Source organism: Festucalex cinctus, chromosome 1 (assembly GCF_051991245.1).
Source record: "Festucalex cinctus isolate MCC-2025b chromosome 1, RoL_Fcin_1.0, whole genome shotgun sequence".
In the NCBI taxonomy this organism is placed as follows: domain Eukaryota; kingdom Metazoa; phylum Chordata; class Actinopteri; order Syngnathiformes; family Syngnathidae; genus Festucalex; species Festucalex cinctus.
In genome coordinates, this window is record NC_135411.1 from 39,721,123 (window position 1) to 39,742,877 (window position 21,755).

General features: G+C 38.8%; 1 protein-coding gene across 3 annotated transcripts in view; it reads left to right on the forward strand.

The window, feature by feature from the left end:
* Positions 1-21,631, forward strand: part of LOC144027573 (serine/threonine-protein kinase BRSK1-like) — a 30,730-nt gene extending 9,099 nt beyond the window's left edge. For 2 of the 3 annotated variants that reach the window (XM_077535212.1, XM_077535233.1), the window contains 13 exons: positions 1,287-1,433; positions 2,815-2,846; positions 3,320-3,484; positions 4,693-4,790; positions 4,899-5,049; positions 5,126-5,186; positions 6,667-7,273; positions 7,603-7,651; positions 14,217-14,340; positions 14,478-14,579; positions 14,811-14,919; positions 17,638-17,727; positions 17,822-21,631. In XM_077535212.1, the coding sequence (XP_077391338.1) occupies positions 1,287-1,433; positions 2,815-2,846; positions 3,320-3,484; positions 4,693-4,790; positions 4,899-5,049; positions 5,126-5,186; positions 6,667-7,273; positions 7,603-7,651; positions 14,217-14,340; positions 14,478-14,579; positions 14,811-14,919; positions 17,638-17,727; positions 17,822-18,027 (1,941 nt within the window). In that variant the 3' untranslated portion in view covers positions 18,028-21,631. The remainder of the gene's footprint in view (positions 1-1,286; positions 1,434-2,814; positions 2,847-3,319; positions 3,485-4,692; positions 4,791-4,898; positions 5,050-5,125; positions 5,187-6,666; positions 7,274-7,602; positions 7,652-14,216; positions 14,341-14,477; positions 14,580-14,810; positions 14,920-17,637; positions 17,728-17,821) is intronic. The other variant, XM_077535223.1, reaches the window with a different exon arrangement.
* Positions 21,632-21,755: the final 124 nt, after the last annotated feature.

Sequence of the window (21,755 nt, forward strand, 5' to 3'; positions counted from 1 at the left end):
TAAACAAAAAAATGTGTTATAAAATGTTAAAATTGAAGATATAATCCACATTTTTCATCGAAACGTCTGCAAAACTAAGTCAGTTGCTGGACAGATAAATGTCTTATGCAAGTAAAAGTAAGCTCTTCGCCTGAAGACTTGCGTCCATTTCCCCACCACGCTTATGAGGCGCTCCCCCTAGTGGCCCACCACATAATTGCTCAATAAGTCATGAACAATGGAGCCGTTATAGTGGCTGTATATTAACTACAGATATTGCGATACTTGTGTCGGCATATCGATAATCTATCGGGAGACAAAGTATCACAATATCGATATATCGTAACACTCCTAATATTCATATCTATACAGTACCGGTATATTAATTATAGATGGAAGAAATGCTGATGAAAGATTTTCTTTCCATGTGTTTATTTGAAGGCTAACCCATTTTAAATCACACGCAGACGTTCAATGCTTTATAACAAAAAAGTGTGTGTGTGTGTGTGGGGGGGGGGGGGTGGTCTGTGTGTGTGATGGAGGGGGAATCAGATGACAGTTTAGATTGAAGCACAACTGTATCTTTTCCAATTAAAGATAGACCTCACACAGAAAATTAAGTGAATTATTGGAAAGTCGGGTTGTAACGATAACGACAATCTTGCGATATTAAAATTGCCACGATATTGTCATCGTCTTGTCACGATATTAAGAGCAGCACATCTATTAAAAATACTTTGTTGTATTCCATTTGTGCATTTCTAGCATCCTTCTGTGATACTGATTAGTTTATTAGTGCAGTTTAATTTGAATTAGGAATGTTTTGGCTACTGCGGCGCTTACCACTCTCATAAATCAGTCATACCAGCAGCAAATATTTTTCATCTAACATGATACTTTGTGCCACTGAGCCAATAAGAGCACATGCATTTTTTAAATCACTAACATCCCCACAACATCGAGATAATTATCGAATCGTGAGGTTCATATTATATTTCTCGCTTCATGACGTTTGTATATTGATACATCCCTACCAGTTCAGCAAATACAAACACAGTTGAAATAATACAGAGACACTAATTTCCTCTGTATTAATAGTCATACTATTCATGTTCCATAAGTTTGTAAGGTTGCATTTTATGAAGAATGATGAGAGACTCATTTGACCTTTCGAAGACAGTTCTGAACTTCTACTTGAAATCATAGTTGTGGCATTGTGGCTGACTTTTTGTTGTCAATCTATAGACTGCAAACAAGACAGAATTGCAGCAGAGTCCATTATGTTTCATGTTCTCTTCTCTTCACAGGGCGCTTTGCCATTTGACCACGATAACCTACGGCAGCTCCTTGAAAAGGTGAAAAGTGGAGTATTCCATATGCCCCACTTTATACCACCTGACTGTCAAGCATTGCTCAAAGGGATGATAGAAGTCAACCCTGACAAGAGACTCACGGTAAGCTCGATACTTGTTTTACAATTAGTAGTATTTGATATAAGTATCAAAGGCATTAGTTAGAGTGGCGGGTGCCTACTTCATAATGGCATATTGCAGCCACCAACAGGACTGGAGTGGAACAACAATGCCTAAAGCATATTTTCAATCAAATGTTGAGGAAGACAGAGTGCCATCATCAAAATAAAGACGACTCAGTTGAAGCCAATACCAATGTTGTGATCATCTGACCCAGACACAGCAATTTGCCAAGTACAGAGACAAACTTGCCCTTTGTAGGCTCCCCCTGACAAATTAGGTTTGATCTCAAAGAGCACACGGGGCCAAGTGTTAATTCTGAAGTGAACGGCTACATAAAGCGTCATTAGAATGAGAACTCTTTGGCCCAGCATTAAAAATAGAGCTGCAAATATACTTTATTATAGTCTCGCTTCAAGTTTACCTTTGCACTCAGATTGTAAACTAATCCTCGGGATGAAAAATGAAAAGGATTATGTTATCACAAGGAAGAAAGAGCGATAACTGAGACACAGTGGCACCAAAAATACAAGCAGAGATAAAAGAGTACTGTCTCATCAGTTAGTCATTCAGTTACCACGGATCGCAGAGTTAATCAAAGCTGTGCATCCATCTGATGAACTTCTGATTAATGGAGCCCGAAATGAGGTCAGACACTCTCTCACTTTTGTTGAACAGCCGGTTCGCGTCATAGAAAGCACCCACTACACAGAGAGACACACATGCAAATAATGTTGTTGTCAGTTGTTGAAGCAAGCCATCTCTACTTCAGACCTTTTAAGGGTTAATTTTGAGTCAGGAATGGAAGTGTTTCTTCTGCGCTGCATATAAATGAGTGAAACTCTCACTGGCCTGCTCACTGCCGATTTACAGCTACAACAAATATTTTCACTGAAAGTGGATATACAGTGATATCATAAAACCTTCATTAACGGGCTGTAAAACGAAGTTAACTGCTGGCAATATGTATAAAATGTGTATTTTACCATATGATGATGCATGGAAAACTTGATAAGGAGCATGAAGAAGGAGGTTAATCGTCGATTGATTTTCGAAAAAAGTGGCTTTTAGGCAATTTCAGTACAGGTGGTCCTCTAGTTACGAACATCCAACTTACGGACATTCGCAGATATGAATAATCGCTGACTGATGTTCATAAATGCCATAAAATGACATATTGCGCTTGCAAGTTCACATTTTTAATTGCACATCATGCATTATGGTACTGTACTGTAGTTCCCCTTTCTACCACAACCCCACCGAGCAGCACCGCACCATGCTAGCAGAGAGGTCGCTATAATAGTTGTGATGTATTAAACTGCACACTGGATCCAGAATTTAGTTTTGTATTTTTGCTTTACAGCTTGAAGCAATACAGATCCACGCCTGGTACCAGTAAGTATATCCCTTTTTCAAAAGAAACATCCTTTATTATGTAGTTACATATAATTTGATCTGTTTTTTTATTTCCCCCATTAATTTTAATTTGTGAAAGCTTCCACTTACAGGACATTAGATACATCTTCGCAATGTAATAGATGCAACCATTTGACAATGATGATTAGTCCTGTCTGAAGTGTCTTGTTTACATGTAGAATAGCGGCTGTAATTGGCAGTGGTGTAGAACTGCACTGCATTATCCGCTGAGGTTCTTCTAATTATTTTGCTACTTGACAGGGACAGCATTAACACAGTTCCTCACCACAAGTTTCTAAACTTTACAGTATTTTCCATCTTAAAATATATGCTGTTGTTAATATTAACCTCTGACCTACTCTATGTTGCACTACTTGATCTTGTCTCCCATTGCTTTAAAATAATGTTGTCAACATGTTAAAATAGCAGACTGGCTTTCCTTCCGCTATCAGGAGTGGTCGCAATGAGCCGTGCCCCGAGCAGCCCCCTCCCCGTCGTGTGTGTGTGACAAGGGTGCTATCGTTGACCGACCTGGACCCTGATGTCTTGGAAAGCATGTACTCTTTAGGGTGCTTCCGGGATCGGGTCAAACTCACACGGGACCTCACAAGTCAAGAGTGAGTAATTAAAACCCATCTAACGTCTTCAAAGTGAATCACTTGTGCTTTAATCCTCACCTCCAGTGTGTGCGATCAGCACTGACTTACCCTTGACAGCGTTCTGTGACACAAGTTCTGGTCCGGTGTTGGACGAGAGGAAAATGGTCCAGAAAGTTGGCTGGAGCCACTTAAATAAAGCGTTTTTCTTCTAATAACAATTTGTGTTCAAAAGAGTGATACATTTGCATCACAAAACTCCCTTCTGAAAAAAAGTCAGACTCCATTGCCGCCAGGCACTACTTTTCTGTTCATTCGTATCACTGCGTGGCGCCCTGTAGACAGCTGATAGACGCGCTGCAGACAGCTGATCCGCGCGCCTTCCGCCTTCGAAGAGACAAACAACATGCAGATTAGTGCGCGTCTATCAACTGTCTACAGGGCGCCGCGCAGTGATACGAACGAACAGAAAAATGGTGCCCGGCGGTAATGCCGTCTGACTTTTTTTCAGGAGGGAGTTTAGTGTGTAAATGTATCACTCTTTTGAACACAAATTGTTTTAAGAAAAAAAACAAAAACGCTTTATTTCCGTGACCCCTGCCAACTTGCTGGACTATTTTCCTCTCGTCCACTCGTGTCACAACACACTGTCAGGGGTAAGTCAGTGATGATCGCACACACTGGAGGTGAGGATGAAATAGAGATTCATGTCCAAAAATCTGAACTATCGCTTTAACTACCATTTCTGCAACCGTTCTTTGCAGTTGAGAGGCTGCATCAAAGCCTTCTGTATGATCTAGCATTTTAAAAAAAATAAATAAAAACAAACAAACGTATAAATACGTCTTTGGGACACTTAAAACATTTAAAAAAACGTATTTATATGTTATTGGGAGCGAATGAGTTAAGCTACATCCACAGCGATTATGTTAACTATGTCTTTCCTTCACATCTCTTTTGTAGGATCAACTTACCTGCTCAAATTTAAATTTCATAGCTTCTCCTTTCCAATTGTTTTATGTGGAGTGGCATTCTTTTTTTTTTTTTTTTTTTTTTATTATTGTATTGATACGTCACATGTTCAAACTGCAGCGGTAGTTGTGAACGTCCCGTACCACACCACAAGATGAAAATCATTCACCCTAACCCTTGAATCTTGTTCTTTTTCTTTCGCTATCCAAAAGAAGGTTATGGGTGAATGATGCTGGATCTACTTGCCTTGTCTGCAGAGAGAACCAAGAAAAGATGATTTACTACCTCCTGTTGGACAGAAAGGAGCGCTACCCCAGCTATGAGGATGAAGATCTGCCACCGAGAAATGATGCTGGTAAGAACATTTCCTTCCAGCTGTTTCAACTCCCAAATATGAAATATATAACAACACAATATTTGAATTGGGCCTTGTAACTCGGACATTCCAAATGTTTTGTCCAAGATCCACCTAGGAAGCGTGTGGACTCCCCTATGTTGACCCGCCATGGCCGTTGTAGGCCAGAGAGGAAGAGTCTGGAAGTTCTTAGTGTAACTGAACAGGGCTCTCCCACCCCACCCCGCAAGAATCTGGACACGAATGCACACAGTCAAAGGTAGATCTCGATAAGGTTGATAGACAGAATATGTTGGACTAGATCTCATTTGTTGCTTGTCTGCTTTTTCCAAAAGGTCTCGATCAGTGAGTGGCGCATCCACTGGTCTGTCTTCTAGTCCGCTCAGCAGTCCCAGGGTAAGAAGTTGTCTTCATTCTACTCTGCTTTGTTCAGCTGTACTTTCCATCAGATAAAATTAGACAACTATATATTGTAGAACAATACCGTTAGTTGTCCTAAATCAGGGGTGTCCAAACTTTTTCATTTGAGGGCCACATGCAGAAAATCAGAAGGACGCAAGGGCCACATAATGTTATGAAACAAATTGTGTTTAGTCCTACAAATTGTACAAATAATTATTTTTGCTTTTGCATATTTAGAAAAATGCTACAGTATATAAACCAATTTATTTGTAATATGGCAGTCAATAGGGTTATTATAGTTTTGGAATTTTTCATTTGAGTTTTTATTTTGTTTTGAGTTTTGTTTTTTTAAATTTAGTTAATTTTAATTCGTTTTCAGGGTAGTTCTGGTATTTATTTATTTTTTAAATTAGTTTTAGTTCTTGAATAAATGCTGAGTTTTAGGTTAGTTTCAGTATTAGTTTTAGTTTAGTTTTGTTTGGGGGTTTTTATGCGTATTACTTGTGCACAATATTGAAAAAACACGGTGGGCGCGGCGTCATTATTTCGGTTGATATCAAAATAAATCTACTAAAAATCACATTTAAAATCATCCCCAAAGGCTCATGCATTAAATTAATTACCAAAGACTAAAACGAAGGGCATTTTTGCTATAATTATAGTTAATTTTATTTTAGTTAGTTTTGTAAACATAAAATGTAGTTTTAGTTAGTTTTCTTTTTTTAAAAAGCATCTTCGTTTTTATTTTATTTCCTTAACGAAATTGTTTTTTGAATTTTAATTTCTTCGTTAGTTTTCGCCAACTAAAATAACCTTTAATAGCACCTGTGTTTTTTTTGACACCCTCCCTTCTTACTTTGACCATCTCCAAACATTTTTGGTTTTTATTTTATTTGAACTGAGTCAAATGCCATTTTTAGCATACGTCGCGGGCCACTAAAAAATGGACGGCGGGCCGCAAATGGCCCCCGGGCCGTGGTTTGGACACCCCTGTCCTAAATTGTTATAGCCTCTTCCATTGACTGTGACACATTTCTTTAAAAGATCATATAACATTCCACAATCTAAATTGTTATTCATAGTGTTTTTTTTAATGTTCCCATTTATTTGAGATTTTATTTGTACATCTATTTTATAGTCACTAATGATATAGTGGTGCACTTCTAACTGTTGCCAGCAGAGTCGGTTCAGTTCTCACTCAGTGACAATGTGAATGTGTGTGGGAATGGTCGCCATTCATCCAGTGTTGCCAAAGGCATTCTGAAAGCTTTCACTCTTCACATTCTCAGCTGTATGGATCCCCCTATCAGACATGTCATTTTGGATCAGAGTTGGTGTGACTTGTTCAGTGTCAATATCTAATCTTTGAGTGTAAGGGTCATCAATTCATCGTCCATCTTGCTTGTTGACGAATCACTTCCATGCGTCATTTCATGACCATTGCTTTCTCTCTCATCTCTCCACACCCTGTCAGAGCCCGGTGTTCACTTTCAGCCAATCAGAAGTCACTTCAGCTTCCTCCTCTAAAGATCCCAAACCAGCGAGTGCAACCACCCCGCGGCCTATCCGCCCAGCGCCCGACCCCAAAACGCAGACCCTGCCGTCAAAAGGCCCCACTGACCGTCCCCATCTCAACTCTATGAAGTCCCTCCCTCTCCAGACCCCACGCACTCCATCACCATCCCCCTCTCCGCTGCTCTCTCCCATCCCTCGCTTTTTCAACTTCCCCTCTCCGTCTGTCTTCAAGTCCAAGAATGCCCACTCCTGCTCTAACTCCTCTGCCACCACTCCTCCTGTGTCGCAGGTCACGCCCCAAGGCTCACCTCTCCCCACCCCGTTGGGCACGCCTGTGCACCAAATCCAACACCCTTCCTCCACAACCCCTCCTTCCTCTTCCTCCTCGTCTTCTTCTCCCAGAGGGGATGGGTCTGGAGGGGCTTCTCTGTCACTGACGCCGCCCTCCAGCCCAGGTAGTAGTGGCGGCCTGGCCTCTTCTAGCTCCGCCCACTGGAGAACAAGGCTCAACTCTTTCAAAAACAACCTGCTGGGCTCACCACGCTTCCATCGGCGCAAACTCCAAGGTGAGAGAAGTTGCTTTCCTATTAACGAAGAGAATAGCCATCTGCTGTTATGACAGAGTGATTTATAGCAGGGGTCACCAATTCCGGTCCTCGAGGCCACCTAACCAGCATGTTTGGGATGCTTCCCTCTTACAACACACCAGATTCATATTATGTTACTGTTCTGAATATATTTACATCTGTGGAATGTATCACACCATTCTTCATACTTCTATGCAATCTTTTATCTTGTATTGCATTCTGTAATTAAGGATGTATCTATCATTAGGACTTTTACATTTAAATTTACTACCCCTTATCTCTTTTGTGTCTGCTTGTTCATTCTGTAGTCCCAACATCAGAGGACATGTCCAGTTTAACGCCAGAGTCCAGTCCAGAGTAAGAACATATTCATATTCCTTTTGAAATCTTCATGACTATAGGTTAGGTTGAAGAGTTGCGCGTGACATCATTGCAATGGGACAACATCTAGTAACTGACCTGGGAATTTAAAATAAGAAAATAACAGATGTGGGCATTCCGTCAATGTTGACAGGTCCGTCAATCTGTCAATAATGGACGCCCATTTTGTTAGCGATTGACGAGAAACTTCAACAAAATTTGACAAACTAAGCATTGACGGAAGCATCATCAAATGTGCGATACTGCAAATTTTGGTATCGATCCGATACCAAGTAAATACAGCTCAAGTATTGCCGATATTGATACTATTTGAAAATTGTAGCATATAATTTATTTATTATTTTTTAAATTAAGGTAGTGTGTGATTGAATTGCTTATTCTCAATTTCAACCTTTAAGTCTTTTTTTTAAGTTAATTGATTAATAGAAAATACTTTATCAATGTTTCCCCCACAAACATTCCAACCATGACAAAAAATTGTTTTTAATGTTCTTAAACAAAGTGCACAAAGTGATCATATAAAAGAAATGTAAATACTTTAGCATATGCTGTTCAGAAACTACAATTACAAAGATGTACTAAAAATGCTGCCTTCAACACTTCTTTTTCAACCTAAATAAACAAGATGTTAAAGATTATCATACAACAATACAAACCATAAAACAACATACCAAAAAAAAATTTAAAGTACAATATTGTATGTGTTCATGCAATCTACTACAAAGATGAACTACTAAGTCACGTGATGGCACACAATCGGAACACACTACTGTGACATGCTCATTATCTGTTTGACCAAACCACAGCAGTGCATAAAAGAGCCAAACTGAAACTACTAGGTCGATATTTTAGTGCTAGTATCGATCTGATATGGATACTGACTTGGTATTGATAATATCGATATTTGGATTGATCCGCACACCTCTACCATCAAAGTATTTTGTCAATGACAGACACCCACTTATGTCATGTTTGCCACACAGAGTTGGAAATTACAGTGTTAAAAGCATCACATTCACGTTATGAATAAACATGCTGCAAATTATTACAGCCTGCATTGTATCACATTGTAACAGCACAGCAAGTGTGATTTCACTTTAACCAGTCTATCAAAATCTTTATCTTTCACATCTTGACAACTGAAGAACATGGCTGGTCCACAGTCATGGTTTCATTAAGTGAAATGCTTGAAATGTACACAATCTTGCTCAAAACATTCATGGTGCAGGCGGGATCAAACTTAAAGTTAAACTTAAAGGAAGGATCAGCTGGCAGCAGTGCGTCAATTCGCTGTCTACAGGGCGCCGCGCAGTGATACGAACGAACAGAAAAGTAGTGGCTGGCGGTAATGGCGTCTGACTTTATTCAGGAAAGAGTATTGTGATGGAAATGTATCACGCTTTTGAAAACAAATAGTTTTTAGAAGAAAAATGCTTTATTTCCGAGACCCCAGCCAGCTTGGTGGACTATTTTCCTCTCGTCCAACGCCGAACCAGAACGCGTGTCACAGAACGCTGTCGGGAGTAAGTCAGTGCTGATCGCACACACGGGAGGTGAGGATCAAATTGAGATTCATGTTAAAAAAGCCGAACGATCCCTTTAAGTATTAAGAGATGTTTCTGTCATTTTGCCTTTTTACGCAAATTGATGTTGGTGACAATCGCTGTGATTGGCTGTATAGACCAAAAATGCCAATCAGTTGTGTAGCAATAGGACTTGCTTTTTTTTTTTTTTTATTCATACTTGGACAGTTTTGAGTGACAGACAGTGTGTGTTGAATGCACTGACCTGAATATCTGACTGGATAGCCGATAGGCCAAGACTTTTGAAGTCGCAAGGCCACCATATTGCTCCTCCCAAGAAACGTTTCTCTGCAAACGATCCTATACATTTTTTTTTATTTAATTAAAGAATTATAACAGTAATTCAACAAAAGATGCATCTGCCAAATCTACATTGTAATATTGGAGTCTAAGGAACTGAGTGACGAAAGGAAAAGGGTGTTTTCAAAGCAGCATATACTGTCCGTCCACTTGTTATTTTTTTTATTTTTTTGAAACTTCTTTAAAAAAAATAGTGACCAAACCGCCACAAGCGCCCCTATACTAAATGCCTACAAGCTGTATATGTCTAATCTGTACATAAACTGTATAGTTTACAGTAGTCTCGCGAATTGGCAGGAGCAAGATGGCCGCCCTGTGACTTCAACAGCCTGCACGGGCGTGTATGGGCGATCGGCTATCCAGTCATATATTCAGATCAATGGTTGAATGCGCTGACATTGTGGAAGCAGCGTTAATAAAAGTTCCCTGTGAGTGGGGTAATGCACAACAGGCATTTGGAGACGGAGCAAACTGAAACAAGTTGTTAACTTTTGTTTCCCCTCCAGTAGCCTGAGGAATCTTTTCTTTTCCATTTCATTACAAAAAAATATTTCAAAAGTTCCGTTAATTGTCATTATATTTACTACATGGAGACAAAGGTTCCACCTGAATTCAATGAACAAATTGAACTAATAAATGAGCACATCACTCTTATATAATGGGGTGTAATACAGTTGTGTGACGTCGGCGAGTTCCTTGCCCGGAGGAATGATTTGCATTTTCTACATAAATAGCCAATCAGTGATGTCTATTTAACACTGCACATGTCTGAAATGCACAGACTCTTACTTCGTCACGATTATAAACCCTGCATTTTACTTAGATATGTTTCTGATTGTAATTTTTAATGTTTGGAATGTTATTTCATGAAATAGTCATTGGTGTCTCAAACAATGACTTTGGAAGCGTGTTATGCAGTGTGCCATATCTACAGATAGGTGTCAGTAATGCCTAGCGCATGGAGTTTGATGTGAGTATGACAAAAAAAGTGGGAATTCCTGAAGGAAGGTCTATCAGTCTGTAAATCAGGGGTGACAAACTGCGGTCCTCGAGGGCCGGAGTTCTGCAGGTTTTATAGATTTCCCTACTCGTACTGCAGCTGATTCCAATTAACTCATTCACTCCCACCCATTTTCACTGAAGCAACCCCTTTACTGGATTTTGACTGCTTTTGCAAGACCCACAGAGTATTGTGCTCTATTGCTACAAAATATGAAATCTACCAAAAGAAAAATTTGCATCTCTTCTTTCATCAGGGAAAAAAAGTACATTTCTATCTGTTTCCGTTTTGGAGCAATTAGCATTAGAATATAGCTAAGTTTCATCACAAATCTGTTTAAAACAGTGGGGAAAAGAGTTTTTTGCAACACGGCTATGTTTGATCTCTTAAACTCTGCTGCCAACTGCTGGCTATTTTTGTAATAACTACCATTATTTCAAGCGTTTTCTTCAGTTCAGAGGCTGCATCAAATACTTCCGTATGCTCTAACATAAAAAAAAAAAAAAACATAAAAAATGTATAAATACGTCTTTGGGAGCAAATGAGTTAACAGGCTCGTTATCAGGCTTCTGCAGAGCTTGCTGATGAGCTGATCATGAATCAGCTGTGTTGAAGAAGGGAAATATCCAAAACCTGCAGGACTGCGGCCCTCGAGGACCGGATCTCGCCACCCCTGCTGTAAATGCAGGTGGGCATTCCTTTTTGACAGGTGTATCAGTGACGGATTGATGACTATGATGCCGTTCGACGTGAGATACTGACGATGACGGAAGGGTGTCCTGACTGTTGACGAATGACGGAAGCTCAAACTTCATTGACTTGCTCACCTCTGGAAAATAAGCATAAATAGAAATAAAAATGAAAATAAATAGAAGTTGCACAATCTATTACCACTGTAACACAAATTAAGACAGTTCCACGCTGACCAATCAAAGGAAAGCAGTGATCTAAAATAAAGTTGTTGTTTTTTTCAATTGGTGAATAAATGAATACAGTGTTCACAGACATTAGAATATCATAGAAAATTAAGTAATATGCATACGAGTTTTATTTTTACCATATCCTGATTCACCAAAATGTACCTGTATGCTGTGCTCTTGGAAACTAACAAATCTGGGGTTTAGCCTGCCTTTCAGCCATAGTGAGCTGGGATAGGCTCTATCCTTCCCTACCTTCCCTACTTCTTGTGTACTGATTAATTTTAAGAGCTCCCACTTTGATACACACTACTGAAATCATAAAATTGTTTCAATTATTTGGGGGTAAATCAACTCCTTATCATTGTCTCCACAAGCACTGTGTTTTGGTAATGTGCTTCAATAATGACCATTGATCTGTACATTATTTAAAAAAAATAAAAAAATAAATACATACATAAATAAATAAATAAATAAATAGATAGATATTTTATTTTTTAAGATTAGCAACAAAATAAATCTAGATGCAGCTGCTCACATGGTATGTGGTGCTATTTTTAGTATTTATTTATTTAATTTATTTGTTTTTTTTTCTTACAAACCATATTCAAATGAAGTTGGGGCGCTGTGTTAAACAAATAAAAACAGAATACAATGATTTGCAAATCATGTTCAACCAAGACAAGATATTTAATATTCAAACTGATAAACTTGTTTTTGGCAAATAATCATTAAATTAGATTTTATGGCTGCACCACGTTACAAAAAAAAATAAAAATAAAAAATAAAAATCTGGGACAGGTGGCAAAAAAGTTGAAGAAAGAAAAAGAAAAAAGTTGAGGAATGCTCATCAAACACCTGTTTGGAACATACCACAGGTGAATAGGCTAATTGGAACAGGTGGGTGTCATAATTGGGTATAAAGGAGCTTCCCTGAATTGCTGAGTGATTCACAAGCAAAGATGGGATGTGGTTTACCTCTGTGTGAACAATTGTGTAATAAAATTGCCAAACAGTTTGAGGACATTGTTCCTCAACGTACAATTGACCTTACCGTGGCATGCCCCTCCCCACCCACTAAATGTGATGAGCAGCCTCCTTTGACACAGTAAGAGCAAATTTGTCAGATCTTTTCTCAGTCAGGTATTTTCAGGACGCTGATATTTGTCTTTGAAGCAAGCAGAGAGGTTTTACTTTTTTTTTATTTTTTTTATTTTTTTTTTATTTTTTTATTAGTGAAGTGTATCTTCACTCCCTCACCATGCTATTTTGCCCAAAAAGAAAGGAAATACACGTCACTGCCTGCTGCCACAGAATCAAAACAAATCAAACTTTATTTATATAGCACCTTTCATACATTAAAATGAAACTCAAGGTGCTGAACAATTAAAACATCCATAATACAATAAAAATAAAAGATAAAAAAAAAAGAAAAAAAAAAGAAAAAAAAGAATTGATCTGCCTCTTATTGCACTTAAAGTTGTGTTCCTAAAAATCCTAAACGGCCATATTAGACATTTTGAGTTATTATTTTTTTTTAACTGTACTGTAATGGAAAAAAGTGTCTTTTAAAATAAATTAATTTATCTTATTTAGTTTTGTTTTGTGATCCAAATAATGATTTGATCTGTGACTCAAATCCGTGATTCGAGTGAACAGTGACTTTTGTGATCCTTTATTGTCAACGCCAGTACTTAATCTTTTTTGTCCTATTTGTGGAGGTGGAAATCACCTAAATGGTGGTAAAGGCAGAAGCAGTGGCGAAGAACTGGTGTCTAGACGCTATTGGCAAAGAAGAACAGTTTTCACTGTCACTCACGTACTGAAATATTGATATATCGTTGAGAACATTTCTGACAATATGTTGAATATCGTAGATATCGTGTATCGTGATATTATCGTTATCGTGGGTCACATATCGTCACAGTATCGCACCGTGAGTTACCGGTATTGTCCCACCCCTAATCTGGCATGGGTAACTTACACATTGCGAAGGCGCCATTAATGATGAAAGGTACATACAGGTTTTTGTTCATGTGCTGCTCTTCAAGCAACGTCTTTTTCATGGACGCCCCTGCTTATTTCAGCAAGACAATACTTAACCACATTCTGCTCTTGTTACAATACAGCAGTGTAGCTTTTGTATAGTAAAAGAGGGCGAGTACTAGACTGGCCTGCCTGCAGTCCAGACCTGTCTTCCATTGAAAATGTGAGGTGCATTATGAAGACAATGGAGACCCCTGAGGTTTTGTATTATAAGAATGGCAAAGAATTCTACCTGCAAAGCCTCAACAATTAGTGTCCTCTCTGTTCCCAAATGTTTATTGAATGTTGTTAAAAGGAAAGGTGATGTAACACACTGGTAAACATTACCCTGATGCAGCCATAAAATTCTAAGTTAATGAATGTTTGCTAAAAACAATAAAGTTGTTCAGTTTGCGCATTAAATACATTGTCTTTGTGTTGTATTCAGTTAAATAGAAGTTGAAAATAATTTGCATATCATGGTTCTGTTTTTATTTGTTTAACACAACGCCTCACAAAAACTTCAGTTTAGTTCAGCATGGCACTCAATCTCTTTGTATAACCATATTTGATGTTCATGATGTTTTTAGCCTAAAAGTCAAGCAATTCATTAGATGTTAAAAATGTCAAATGTTAAAACATGTCTCTGACTGAGACTAAATATTCAAATTACAGTTTTGCTGTTGCTCTAATGTGCATGTAACTATTGTTTACAGACTGGCGAAGAGGTCCTGGTTTGGCAATTTCATCAGCCTGGAGAAAGAGGAGCAAATCTTTGTTTTAATTAGAGACAAACCGCTCAGCTCTATTAAGGCAGACATTGTCCATGCATTTCTTTCTGTAAGTATTTAGATGAGCCTCAATTATTCAAAACTATAGCCTCAACTTGGATTTTGGTGTTAAAGAGGAGAGTATAATGATACACATTTTGTGCTGAATTCTGCTTTTTTTTTTTCCCCGCCCTCCCAAATCTCCAGATCCCTTCCCTAGGTCACAGTGTTGTGTCTCAGAACAGTTTCCGGGCAGAGTACAAGTCCTCTGGCGGCCCCTCTGTCTTCCAGAAGCCTGTCAAATTCCAAGTATTATTTCCCTTTGTCATCTCTGTCCTGACAAACAGTCTTGTATCTGTCAAATATAATTCTTAGCTGATTAAAATGGACTAAAACAGACTATAAGGAAGGCTAGAGAGCTCTGTGCAAGCTTTGTCATTTATTTCCAGAATATACATAAAGTAGAAAAAGAGTGGCTTCATCAAATGAAATGCATTTTTATCTGATGCGTGAAATTGCGTGTGTTGTCTTCCGCTTCAGGTCGACATTGGTTTCTCTGAGGGAGACAGGGAGCTGGAAAGGGAGCGAGCAGAGAGGGAAGGCAGAAGAGCACTGGGAATATACAGCGTCACCTTCACACTACTAACAGGTAGAGTGATATATTTACAGTTGAGAAGACAGGCATCACGCAGGAGACACTTGATTCCTGATAGAATGCACACACTGATCACATTAACAGATGATGCCAAGCATTTAAAAAAATAAATCTCATAGTTTTTCCTTTTCACAGATTGTATTTGTTATTATTATTTTTAAAACTTTAATTTGTGGTGATTATTTTTGATACACTGTAAAAAGGTTTCAAGAGTTTGTCACATTTCTTATGAATTGGTTATATGCCATGGTGGAGGCGGGACTTCCGACTTCCTGGATTTCACACATCAGTTTTGTTTCCATTTCCTGTTTGCGACCTGTGGGCCATTTCCCAGTTCTTGCGCTTCCGCCTTTGTGCAACTCGGCTGCGCGTTCCCCTCAACACTCATAGATTAACTTATTTCTACATTACATTACAATTAGGGTTGTTCAATACTTTTTTCAGACCGATATCAGCATGAGTACTCAACTCATGAGTCATCACCGATATCAAGTACCGATGCCACGAGTACTTTTTATAAATAAAATTTCCAGAAAAAAACAACAAGTAATTTTAAAGAAAGACCTAGAATTGGCTTAGGTCTGCCTTAGAATTGCATGAAATTAATGGCAATTTTCTGTTCTTCTCATTTCTAGTTCCTGATCACAACCATTCACGAGTACCGATAACTTGAAATAAGGATTCGTATCGGCCTGATACAGATACCTGGGATCGGTACTCGCTCAACCCTAATTGAAATCATAATAAAACAATCATACTCTACATATTTAAATGATGTGGAAGAGAAAGAGATTATGGAAGTGGTTAAAATGTAAAAACAAATCATCAACTAAATACAACAGCACTGATATGACATTGATTTAATGGGTAATTAATGGGATTTCTGAACCATTAATGTATATATGCAATTTATCATTCCAGACTTCCCAAACCAAATGAAAATTGCTAAAGTAATTGCATTGTACAAAACTGGCAGCAAATATCATTTCACAAACGAGACCCAAACCCAGCAACGCCCCCCCCCCCCCCCCCATGACGAATAAGCGGTCAAGAAAATGGATGGGTGATAATCACTGCTCATTACCAGTGATGTCCCCCAGGGGTCAGTATTGGGGTTCAAATTATTTCTTGTATACATCAATGATATTTGTAATGTGCTTAAGACAATTCCAGTTGTTAGTTTTCGAAGTAGATTAGGGAGGGAAATTACTCTTTACATACGCAACGCCGATGGTACAATGGTGAAAGTGAGTCGTCTGTAGTGTGTACCCTGTTGAAGAGATTTGCCTGTTGAAGGGTAAATCAGTTCAATTGATTATTAAATTAATAATTGTTAATTATTAAATAATAATCAATTGACTCATTAATTGAAGGAGACTCAAATTTAATATTTAAAATAATTTTGAGCCGAGCCTACGGAGCACCAAATCGAATTTTGATAATTTTATCAGGATAACTGATGATAAACTCTTTAAATCAGTCATTAAAATGATGGTTGTACCCTTTCACATTTTTGTGAGTTCTTTGTTAAGCTTAGATGTTAATATAAACTGATATAAAACACAGAATCGGAATCATTTTATTGTCATCATGACGAGATTAGAGCAGCCACCACTGAAAACGGTGGTCATGTCATTAAAAAAAGCAGTACAAATATAAAAACTATTAGTAAAAAAGAGAAATGTAAAAGCATATAAATTATCAAAGAGCATAAGTATACAAAGTATTGTACGTAGGTATTGAAGTGTTGCAGTTTATGTGTAGAAAATTGTATATAAATATAAGTATATATATATATATATATATATATATATATATATATATATATATATATATATATATATATATATGTTTAGTACATAAATATATTGCACAATTGTAATGGAAGAATATTGCAAAGTAGTATTTTGTCAGTGTATAAAATTTGTGAGGTTTAACAGTTATATTGCACTTAGAATGTAAATAGCAGCAATAGTCAGAGGGAGGAGTTTAGTGTCGTGACCGCCCACAGATAAAAGAACATTTTTCAGTTTGTTGGTTCTGCTCCTCAAGGACCTGAAAGTGACCAGGGTGGGAGGTGTCAGCAGCGATCCACTGTGCTCTGCTTAGGCACGGCAGGTGGCAATGTTCTCCAAGGCGGGCAGAGGGCATCCAATGATCTTTTCTGCAGAGTCTTTCTGTCTGACCCCGAGCAGGCAGCGAGCCACACCGTGATGGATTACGCCAGCATTGACTCGATGGTGGCCCTGTAGAAGTCTCTCCTCGATGGTGCCTCTGCAGCACCCCCAGAAAGTGGAGTCTCTGCTGGGCTGTTTTAGTCAGTTGAGGTGTTAGTTGTCCACTTGAGGTCCGCCTGCAAATACGTTCCCAGGAACTTAAAGGAGGCCACTTGCTCCACAGGTCGATGATCATCTCCTTGGTTTTGGTGGGGTTCAGTATTTGTGCGCACCACTCCTACAGCACCTTTATTTTCTCACGGTAGTTCGACTCGTCACTCCTCGTGATCAAGCCCACCACCACGGTGTCATCTGCGAACTTAGGGGCTTTTCCACCGCCAGAACCTTTGGAGAACTTTTCAGTTTACCTTGGTAAAATTCAGTTTGCACGTTTTTCCCACCAGCAACAATTTCCAGGTTAAATGAAGTTGTCCTTGATGATGTTGTAAAACTTACAACCGGCCGATAATCATGACACTGTGGTTCTTTTTTCCAGGTCCGAGTCGCAGATTCAAGAGGGTGGTGGAAACCATCCAAGCTCAGCTCCTTAGTACTCATGATCAGCCTTCTGTGCAGGCACTGGCTGGTGTGTAATGCACAAAAACTCAAAGCTGTATGTACCCATGGGTATATTCTTGGTCCCATCTCTTTTCTGTTAAATTTGACCTTTCACCCTTCAGATGAGAAGAACGGCAAACCCTCCCGCCAGCCCAGCACACCTTCACGTCAGAATTCCAAGCGTTCTGAAAGCGGATCCGATCGCTGCGAGAAGGAGCGTGCAGCGGATGCAGCGAGTGGAGGCGGCAGCATCTTGCAAAGGCAAGGGTCAGGGAAAGACCAGACCAGACTTCTCTCCACAACCAATGGGACACAGTCACATCCCTGAAAAGAATACTTTGAAGAGGCGGGATATCTCCTCTGTCCTTGATTCTGCCCATCCTTTCAATCCTGTTTTCCTCCTTTCTGCTTTGGCCATCAGTCCCAAGTGACGGACTGGAAAAGGGAAAAGATTTTATTTCAAGCTCTGGGAAGAGCTGATCTTTTCTCAGTCCTCAAAGAGAAGCTGGAAGCAAGCACTCCTCCCACTCCCAATAAAAAAAATCAAAAAAATCTCACTTTAGAACATTTCACAAGAAAAACACATTCACTCGCTATTGAAAAAAGCACATGACCTGCTCACTAATGTATTGGATGCTTCACATAGTTCACATTCTGCTGCAAACTTCTGATCAACGTCCAATGACTGAGCACCTCAAGAGGTTTTCATTCATCATCTCCATGACCTTACAACAAACATCATGAGTCACATGATCGTATGGAATGTCTATTTAAAATGAGCAAAAAAAACAAATGTGTCTAGAGAAATGGAGCAGAACTGGATGGGTCGAAGCAAAGGGATGCTGTATTTTACCATATACAAAGTCAAATAGTAGTTGAAAACATACAAAGACATCACAAGGGATGGTTCTGATGAAGTGGGGCATAATGTAACCCTCTGCGGACTTAATGTGTACTGGTATATCAAATATAAGGCCCACTGATGCATCTTGTCCTCGAGTGTATGAGGTTCATTCAGTCTCACTATTATTTCTGAATTAGAATGAAAAACACTATGATACCGCATTGCCTTTAACGGAGGAGAAATAGTGGATCACCATTTAGATTTATCCCCATTTTCCACTCCCGATGCACTCCTACAAGTCTCTCAGGCAAAAAGCCTGTTAGATGTCAGTGATAAATATAAAACACATAATGGCACACAACAACCACTGAAGGACAACAAAAGTAGCAGAAAGACTTTCACCAACTTACACATGACAATGAAAATTGTTTTATTAGGTTTTAGTTATATCTTTGTTGATTAAATTCAAGATCACCTGGATATAAGTGGCACAGTATATGTTTAGCGTCGACATACCTGTACTTTTTCACAGTAGTTTGTCCTTTTTTGTATTATAATTTCACCAATAGACTCTATCCACAGCCCTTATTCCAAACCAAAATCCATTCTACCCTTCAAACCTGGTTTTCTTGTTTCGAAACAAGTTACTCAGAGGCTGGCTCACACGAGATAATAATTGATCATGCCTAATAATGGGTGTTTTGTTTAGAAACATTTGAAGAAAAGATAGTAGAATGAAACACAGATTTCCATTATGCTGACACTACAAACCGTATTGTCAAGAAAAAGAAGTTGGAAAGAAACAAATTATAAAGGGGCAAATATCGCTTTGGTCATCTACCATTTGAAATTGCATGTTTTGCAACTGTGATTACATTTATGGCTCTATTTTCTTGATGTGCAAATTCGGTGAGGCGCGGTCTAAATTTGTACAGGTGCCTGGTGTTGCCAATTTCGCAGACGCATGCAAGAAAGGCTGGTTTGCGCCTTGGGCATAAATTCAGCCCGTGGGTCTAGTTCACAAAGCAGGTTTAATGGGAACTCTGGGTAAAGAAACCCTGAAAAGTGGGAAACTCGTTTCAGAAAGGGAGGTAACTGAAACCAGAGGGAAAAGAGGGAACTCTAGCCTGTTTCACAAAAAGGTCATTTAAGCGCTTGGTCAGTTACCGTAGTACCGTAGTATCAGGATTTACATGTAGTAACCTGGTCGCTAGCAGGTTTTTCATAATGAACCTCGAGTTTTTCTCTGTCTCCGCTTCCTTTCAGCCGCACATGACATTTCATTTGCAACATTTTCAACATTACCAGACATAGTCATATGCGCTCACATCGCAACATATATTGTATGTTGCACTCCATATTTTTTTCTTATAACCATTTGAATAATGTTTTTATATTTCATCTTCAGTCAAGTGCGCCTCTCCCCCACAGTATCGCACCTAAATGAAATGAATTAATGAGGTACAATTCAGGTTTCCCCTGTAATATTATTGTGAGTGCAAAGGACTACATTTAAATTTACGCATTGACCCGACACTCAATGTTTTCCCAAGCCGCCTTCCTCTATGAGGAGCTGCTGCAGTGTTGCACTTTTTTTCTAAAGACATGTTCAAATTCGCCATATGATCGCATTAAGATTTCCAGTTGAGAGGGTTAAAAATAAATAAATAAATTGCGACCGCAGAACTTACCTGTTGCCATGGTGACTCGTTGAATTGGGGCTCCATTGATGTGATCTTTTTAGTGCAATGCTAAGTCCAGGTGAAACTACTCTGCATTGATAAAACTACCTCAAATCAGCTGTCCTGGGACCGAAAATGCAGAATTTCCTCTCTCAGTGTATGTCAACTCACTGTTCAGGGTGAGTCTCAGTGTTTGGTGAACATGCTTTGTGAAATGGACCCCGTGTCATTCGCCTCCAATCAAAGTGGCCCCTCTCGTTCCCTTTAAATGTGGTACACTCAGTAGGATGATCTAAAAACTAGAAGAATAATCATGTGTCTAATGAATTGATTTCTACAAATTTCAATGATTCAAATGGTTTGTCATATTTATGAATGAAACGTATCTGACATCCATGCATCCTGTTTGTCTGTTTACCTGTGCTTTAATTAAATTCACCAAATTTACGTTAGACTACCTGTGCCGCTATTTAGACGTGTTCCGAGCAAGTGCATCCTTTACGGCGACTTTCTGCTACCAAATTGTCATTCCGCCGGCAGGGCGTATCTTCAAGGACATTCCCTTGCTGTGCCAGAAAGCCCAGCATGATGCAGAGCGGGCTGCCAAAATAGCAAGCAGGCGCAATGATCTTTCGCCAAGATTTCCGCATGCACCAGCTACGAAAATAGAGCCCATAATGTTGGATTCTATTGTGCTACAACAGCCAGTGACTGCAGCCTCCTGTGTTATTGTGTTGTTTATTTTTCATTTCTACTCTACTGTTTTATTTTAGGGCACTTCCTGATTGCATGTTACTGTATTTGTTTCTGTTGCTCATACTTACATTATTTTTTGAAATATTACCACAAAAAAAAATAAAAAATACTGACTTAGACTTCCAAAAATTCAGATAAACTTTGGCAATTACTGCTTTACAGTCACGTTGGAAACGGGCAAAAATAGCGGCTAAGAAATACTTGTTGAAAGGAAACATCTACATTAATCATCCCAATAAAAATGCAGAGTAATGCGAAATTTGGAAAACATCCGTCCCCCCCACACCCCAATTATATAATTCTGGGAAGCTGTCGACAAAAAATGTATTGCTTGCAAAGGGCAAAAGAAAGAATGTGCAAATGTAAAACACATTGATTGTGATGGCTGTCATTGTAAAAATGCTGCACAGAAATTGCCGAGAAGAGGAATGGCAATAGAAAATTCAAGCCACATGTAAAGAATGATTGTTTTTTCTTTTTTTTTTGTACTCTACTCTGGTCTTTTTTTCCTGCCACCAGCGCAATAGGCACTACCAATATGAATGTTTATAATTTAAATGTTTATTTTAATCAATTATGTGTTCATTATTCATTATCTTTTATTGACCACAAAGGCTTTGAATATGGTCAAATTTAATGCTGCAAAACACCCTCCTGTGTTACTGTGTTGTTTATTTTGACCCCACATTCTGCTCACATTCTTATTGTTTGCTACTCTAAACGTACGCTTCCAAAGATGAAATTTCCACAGCAAAATATAAGCTAAAACTTTTA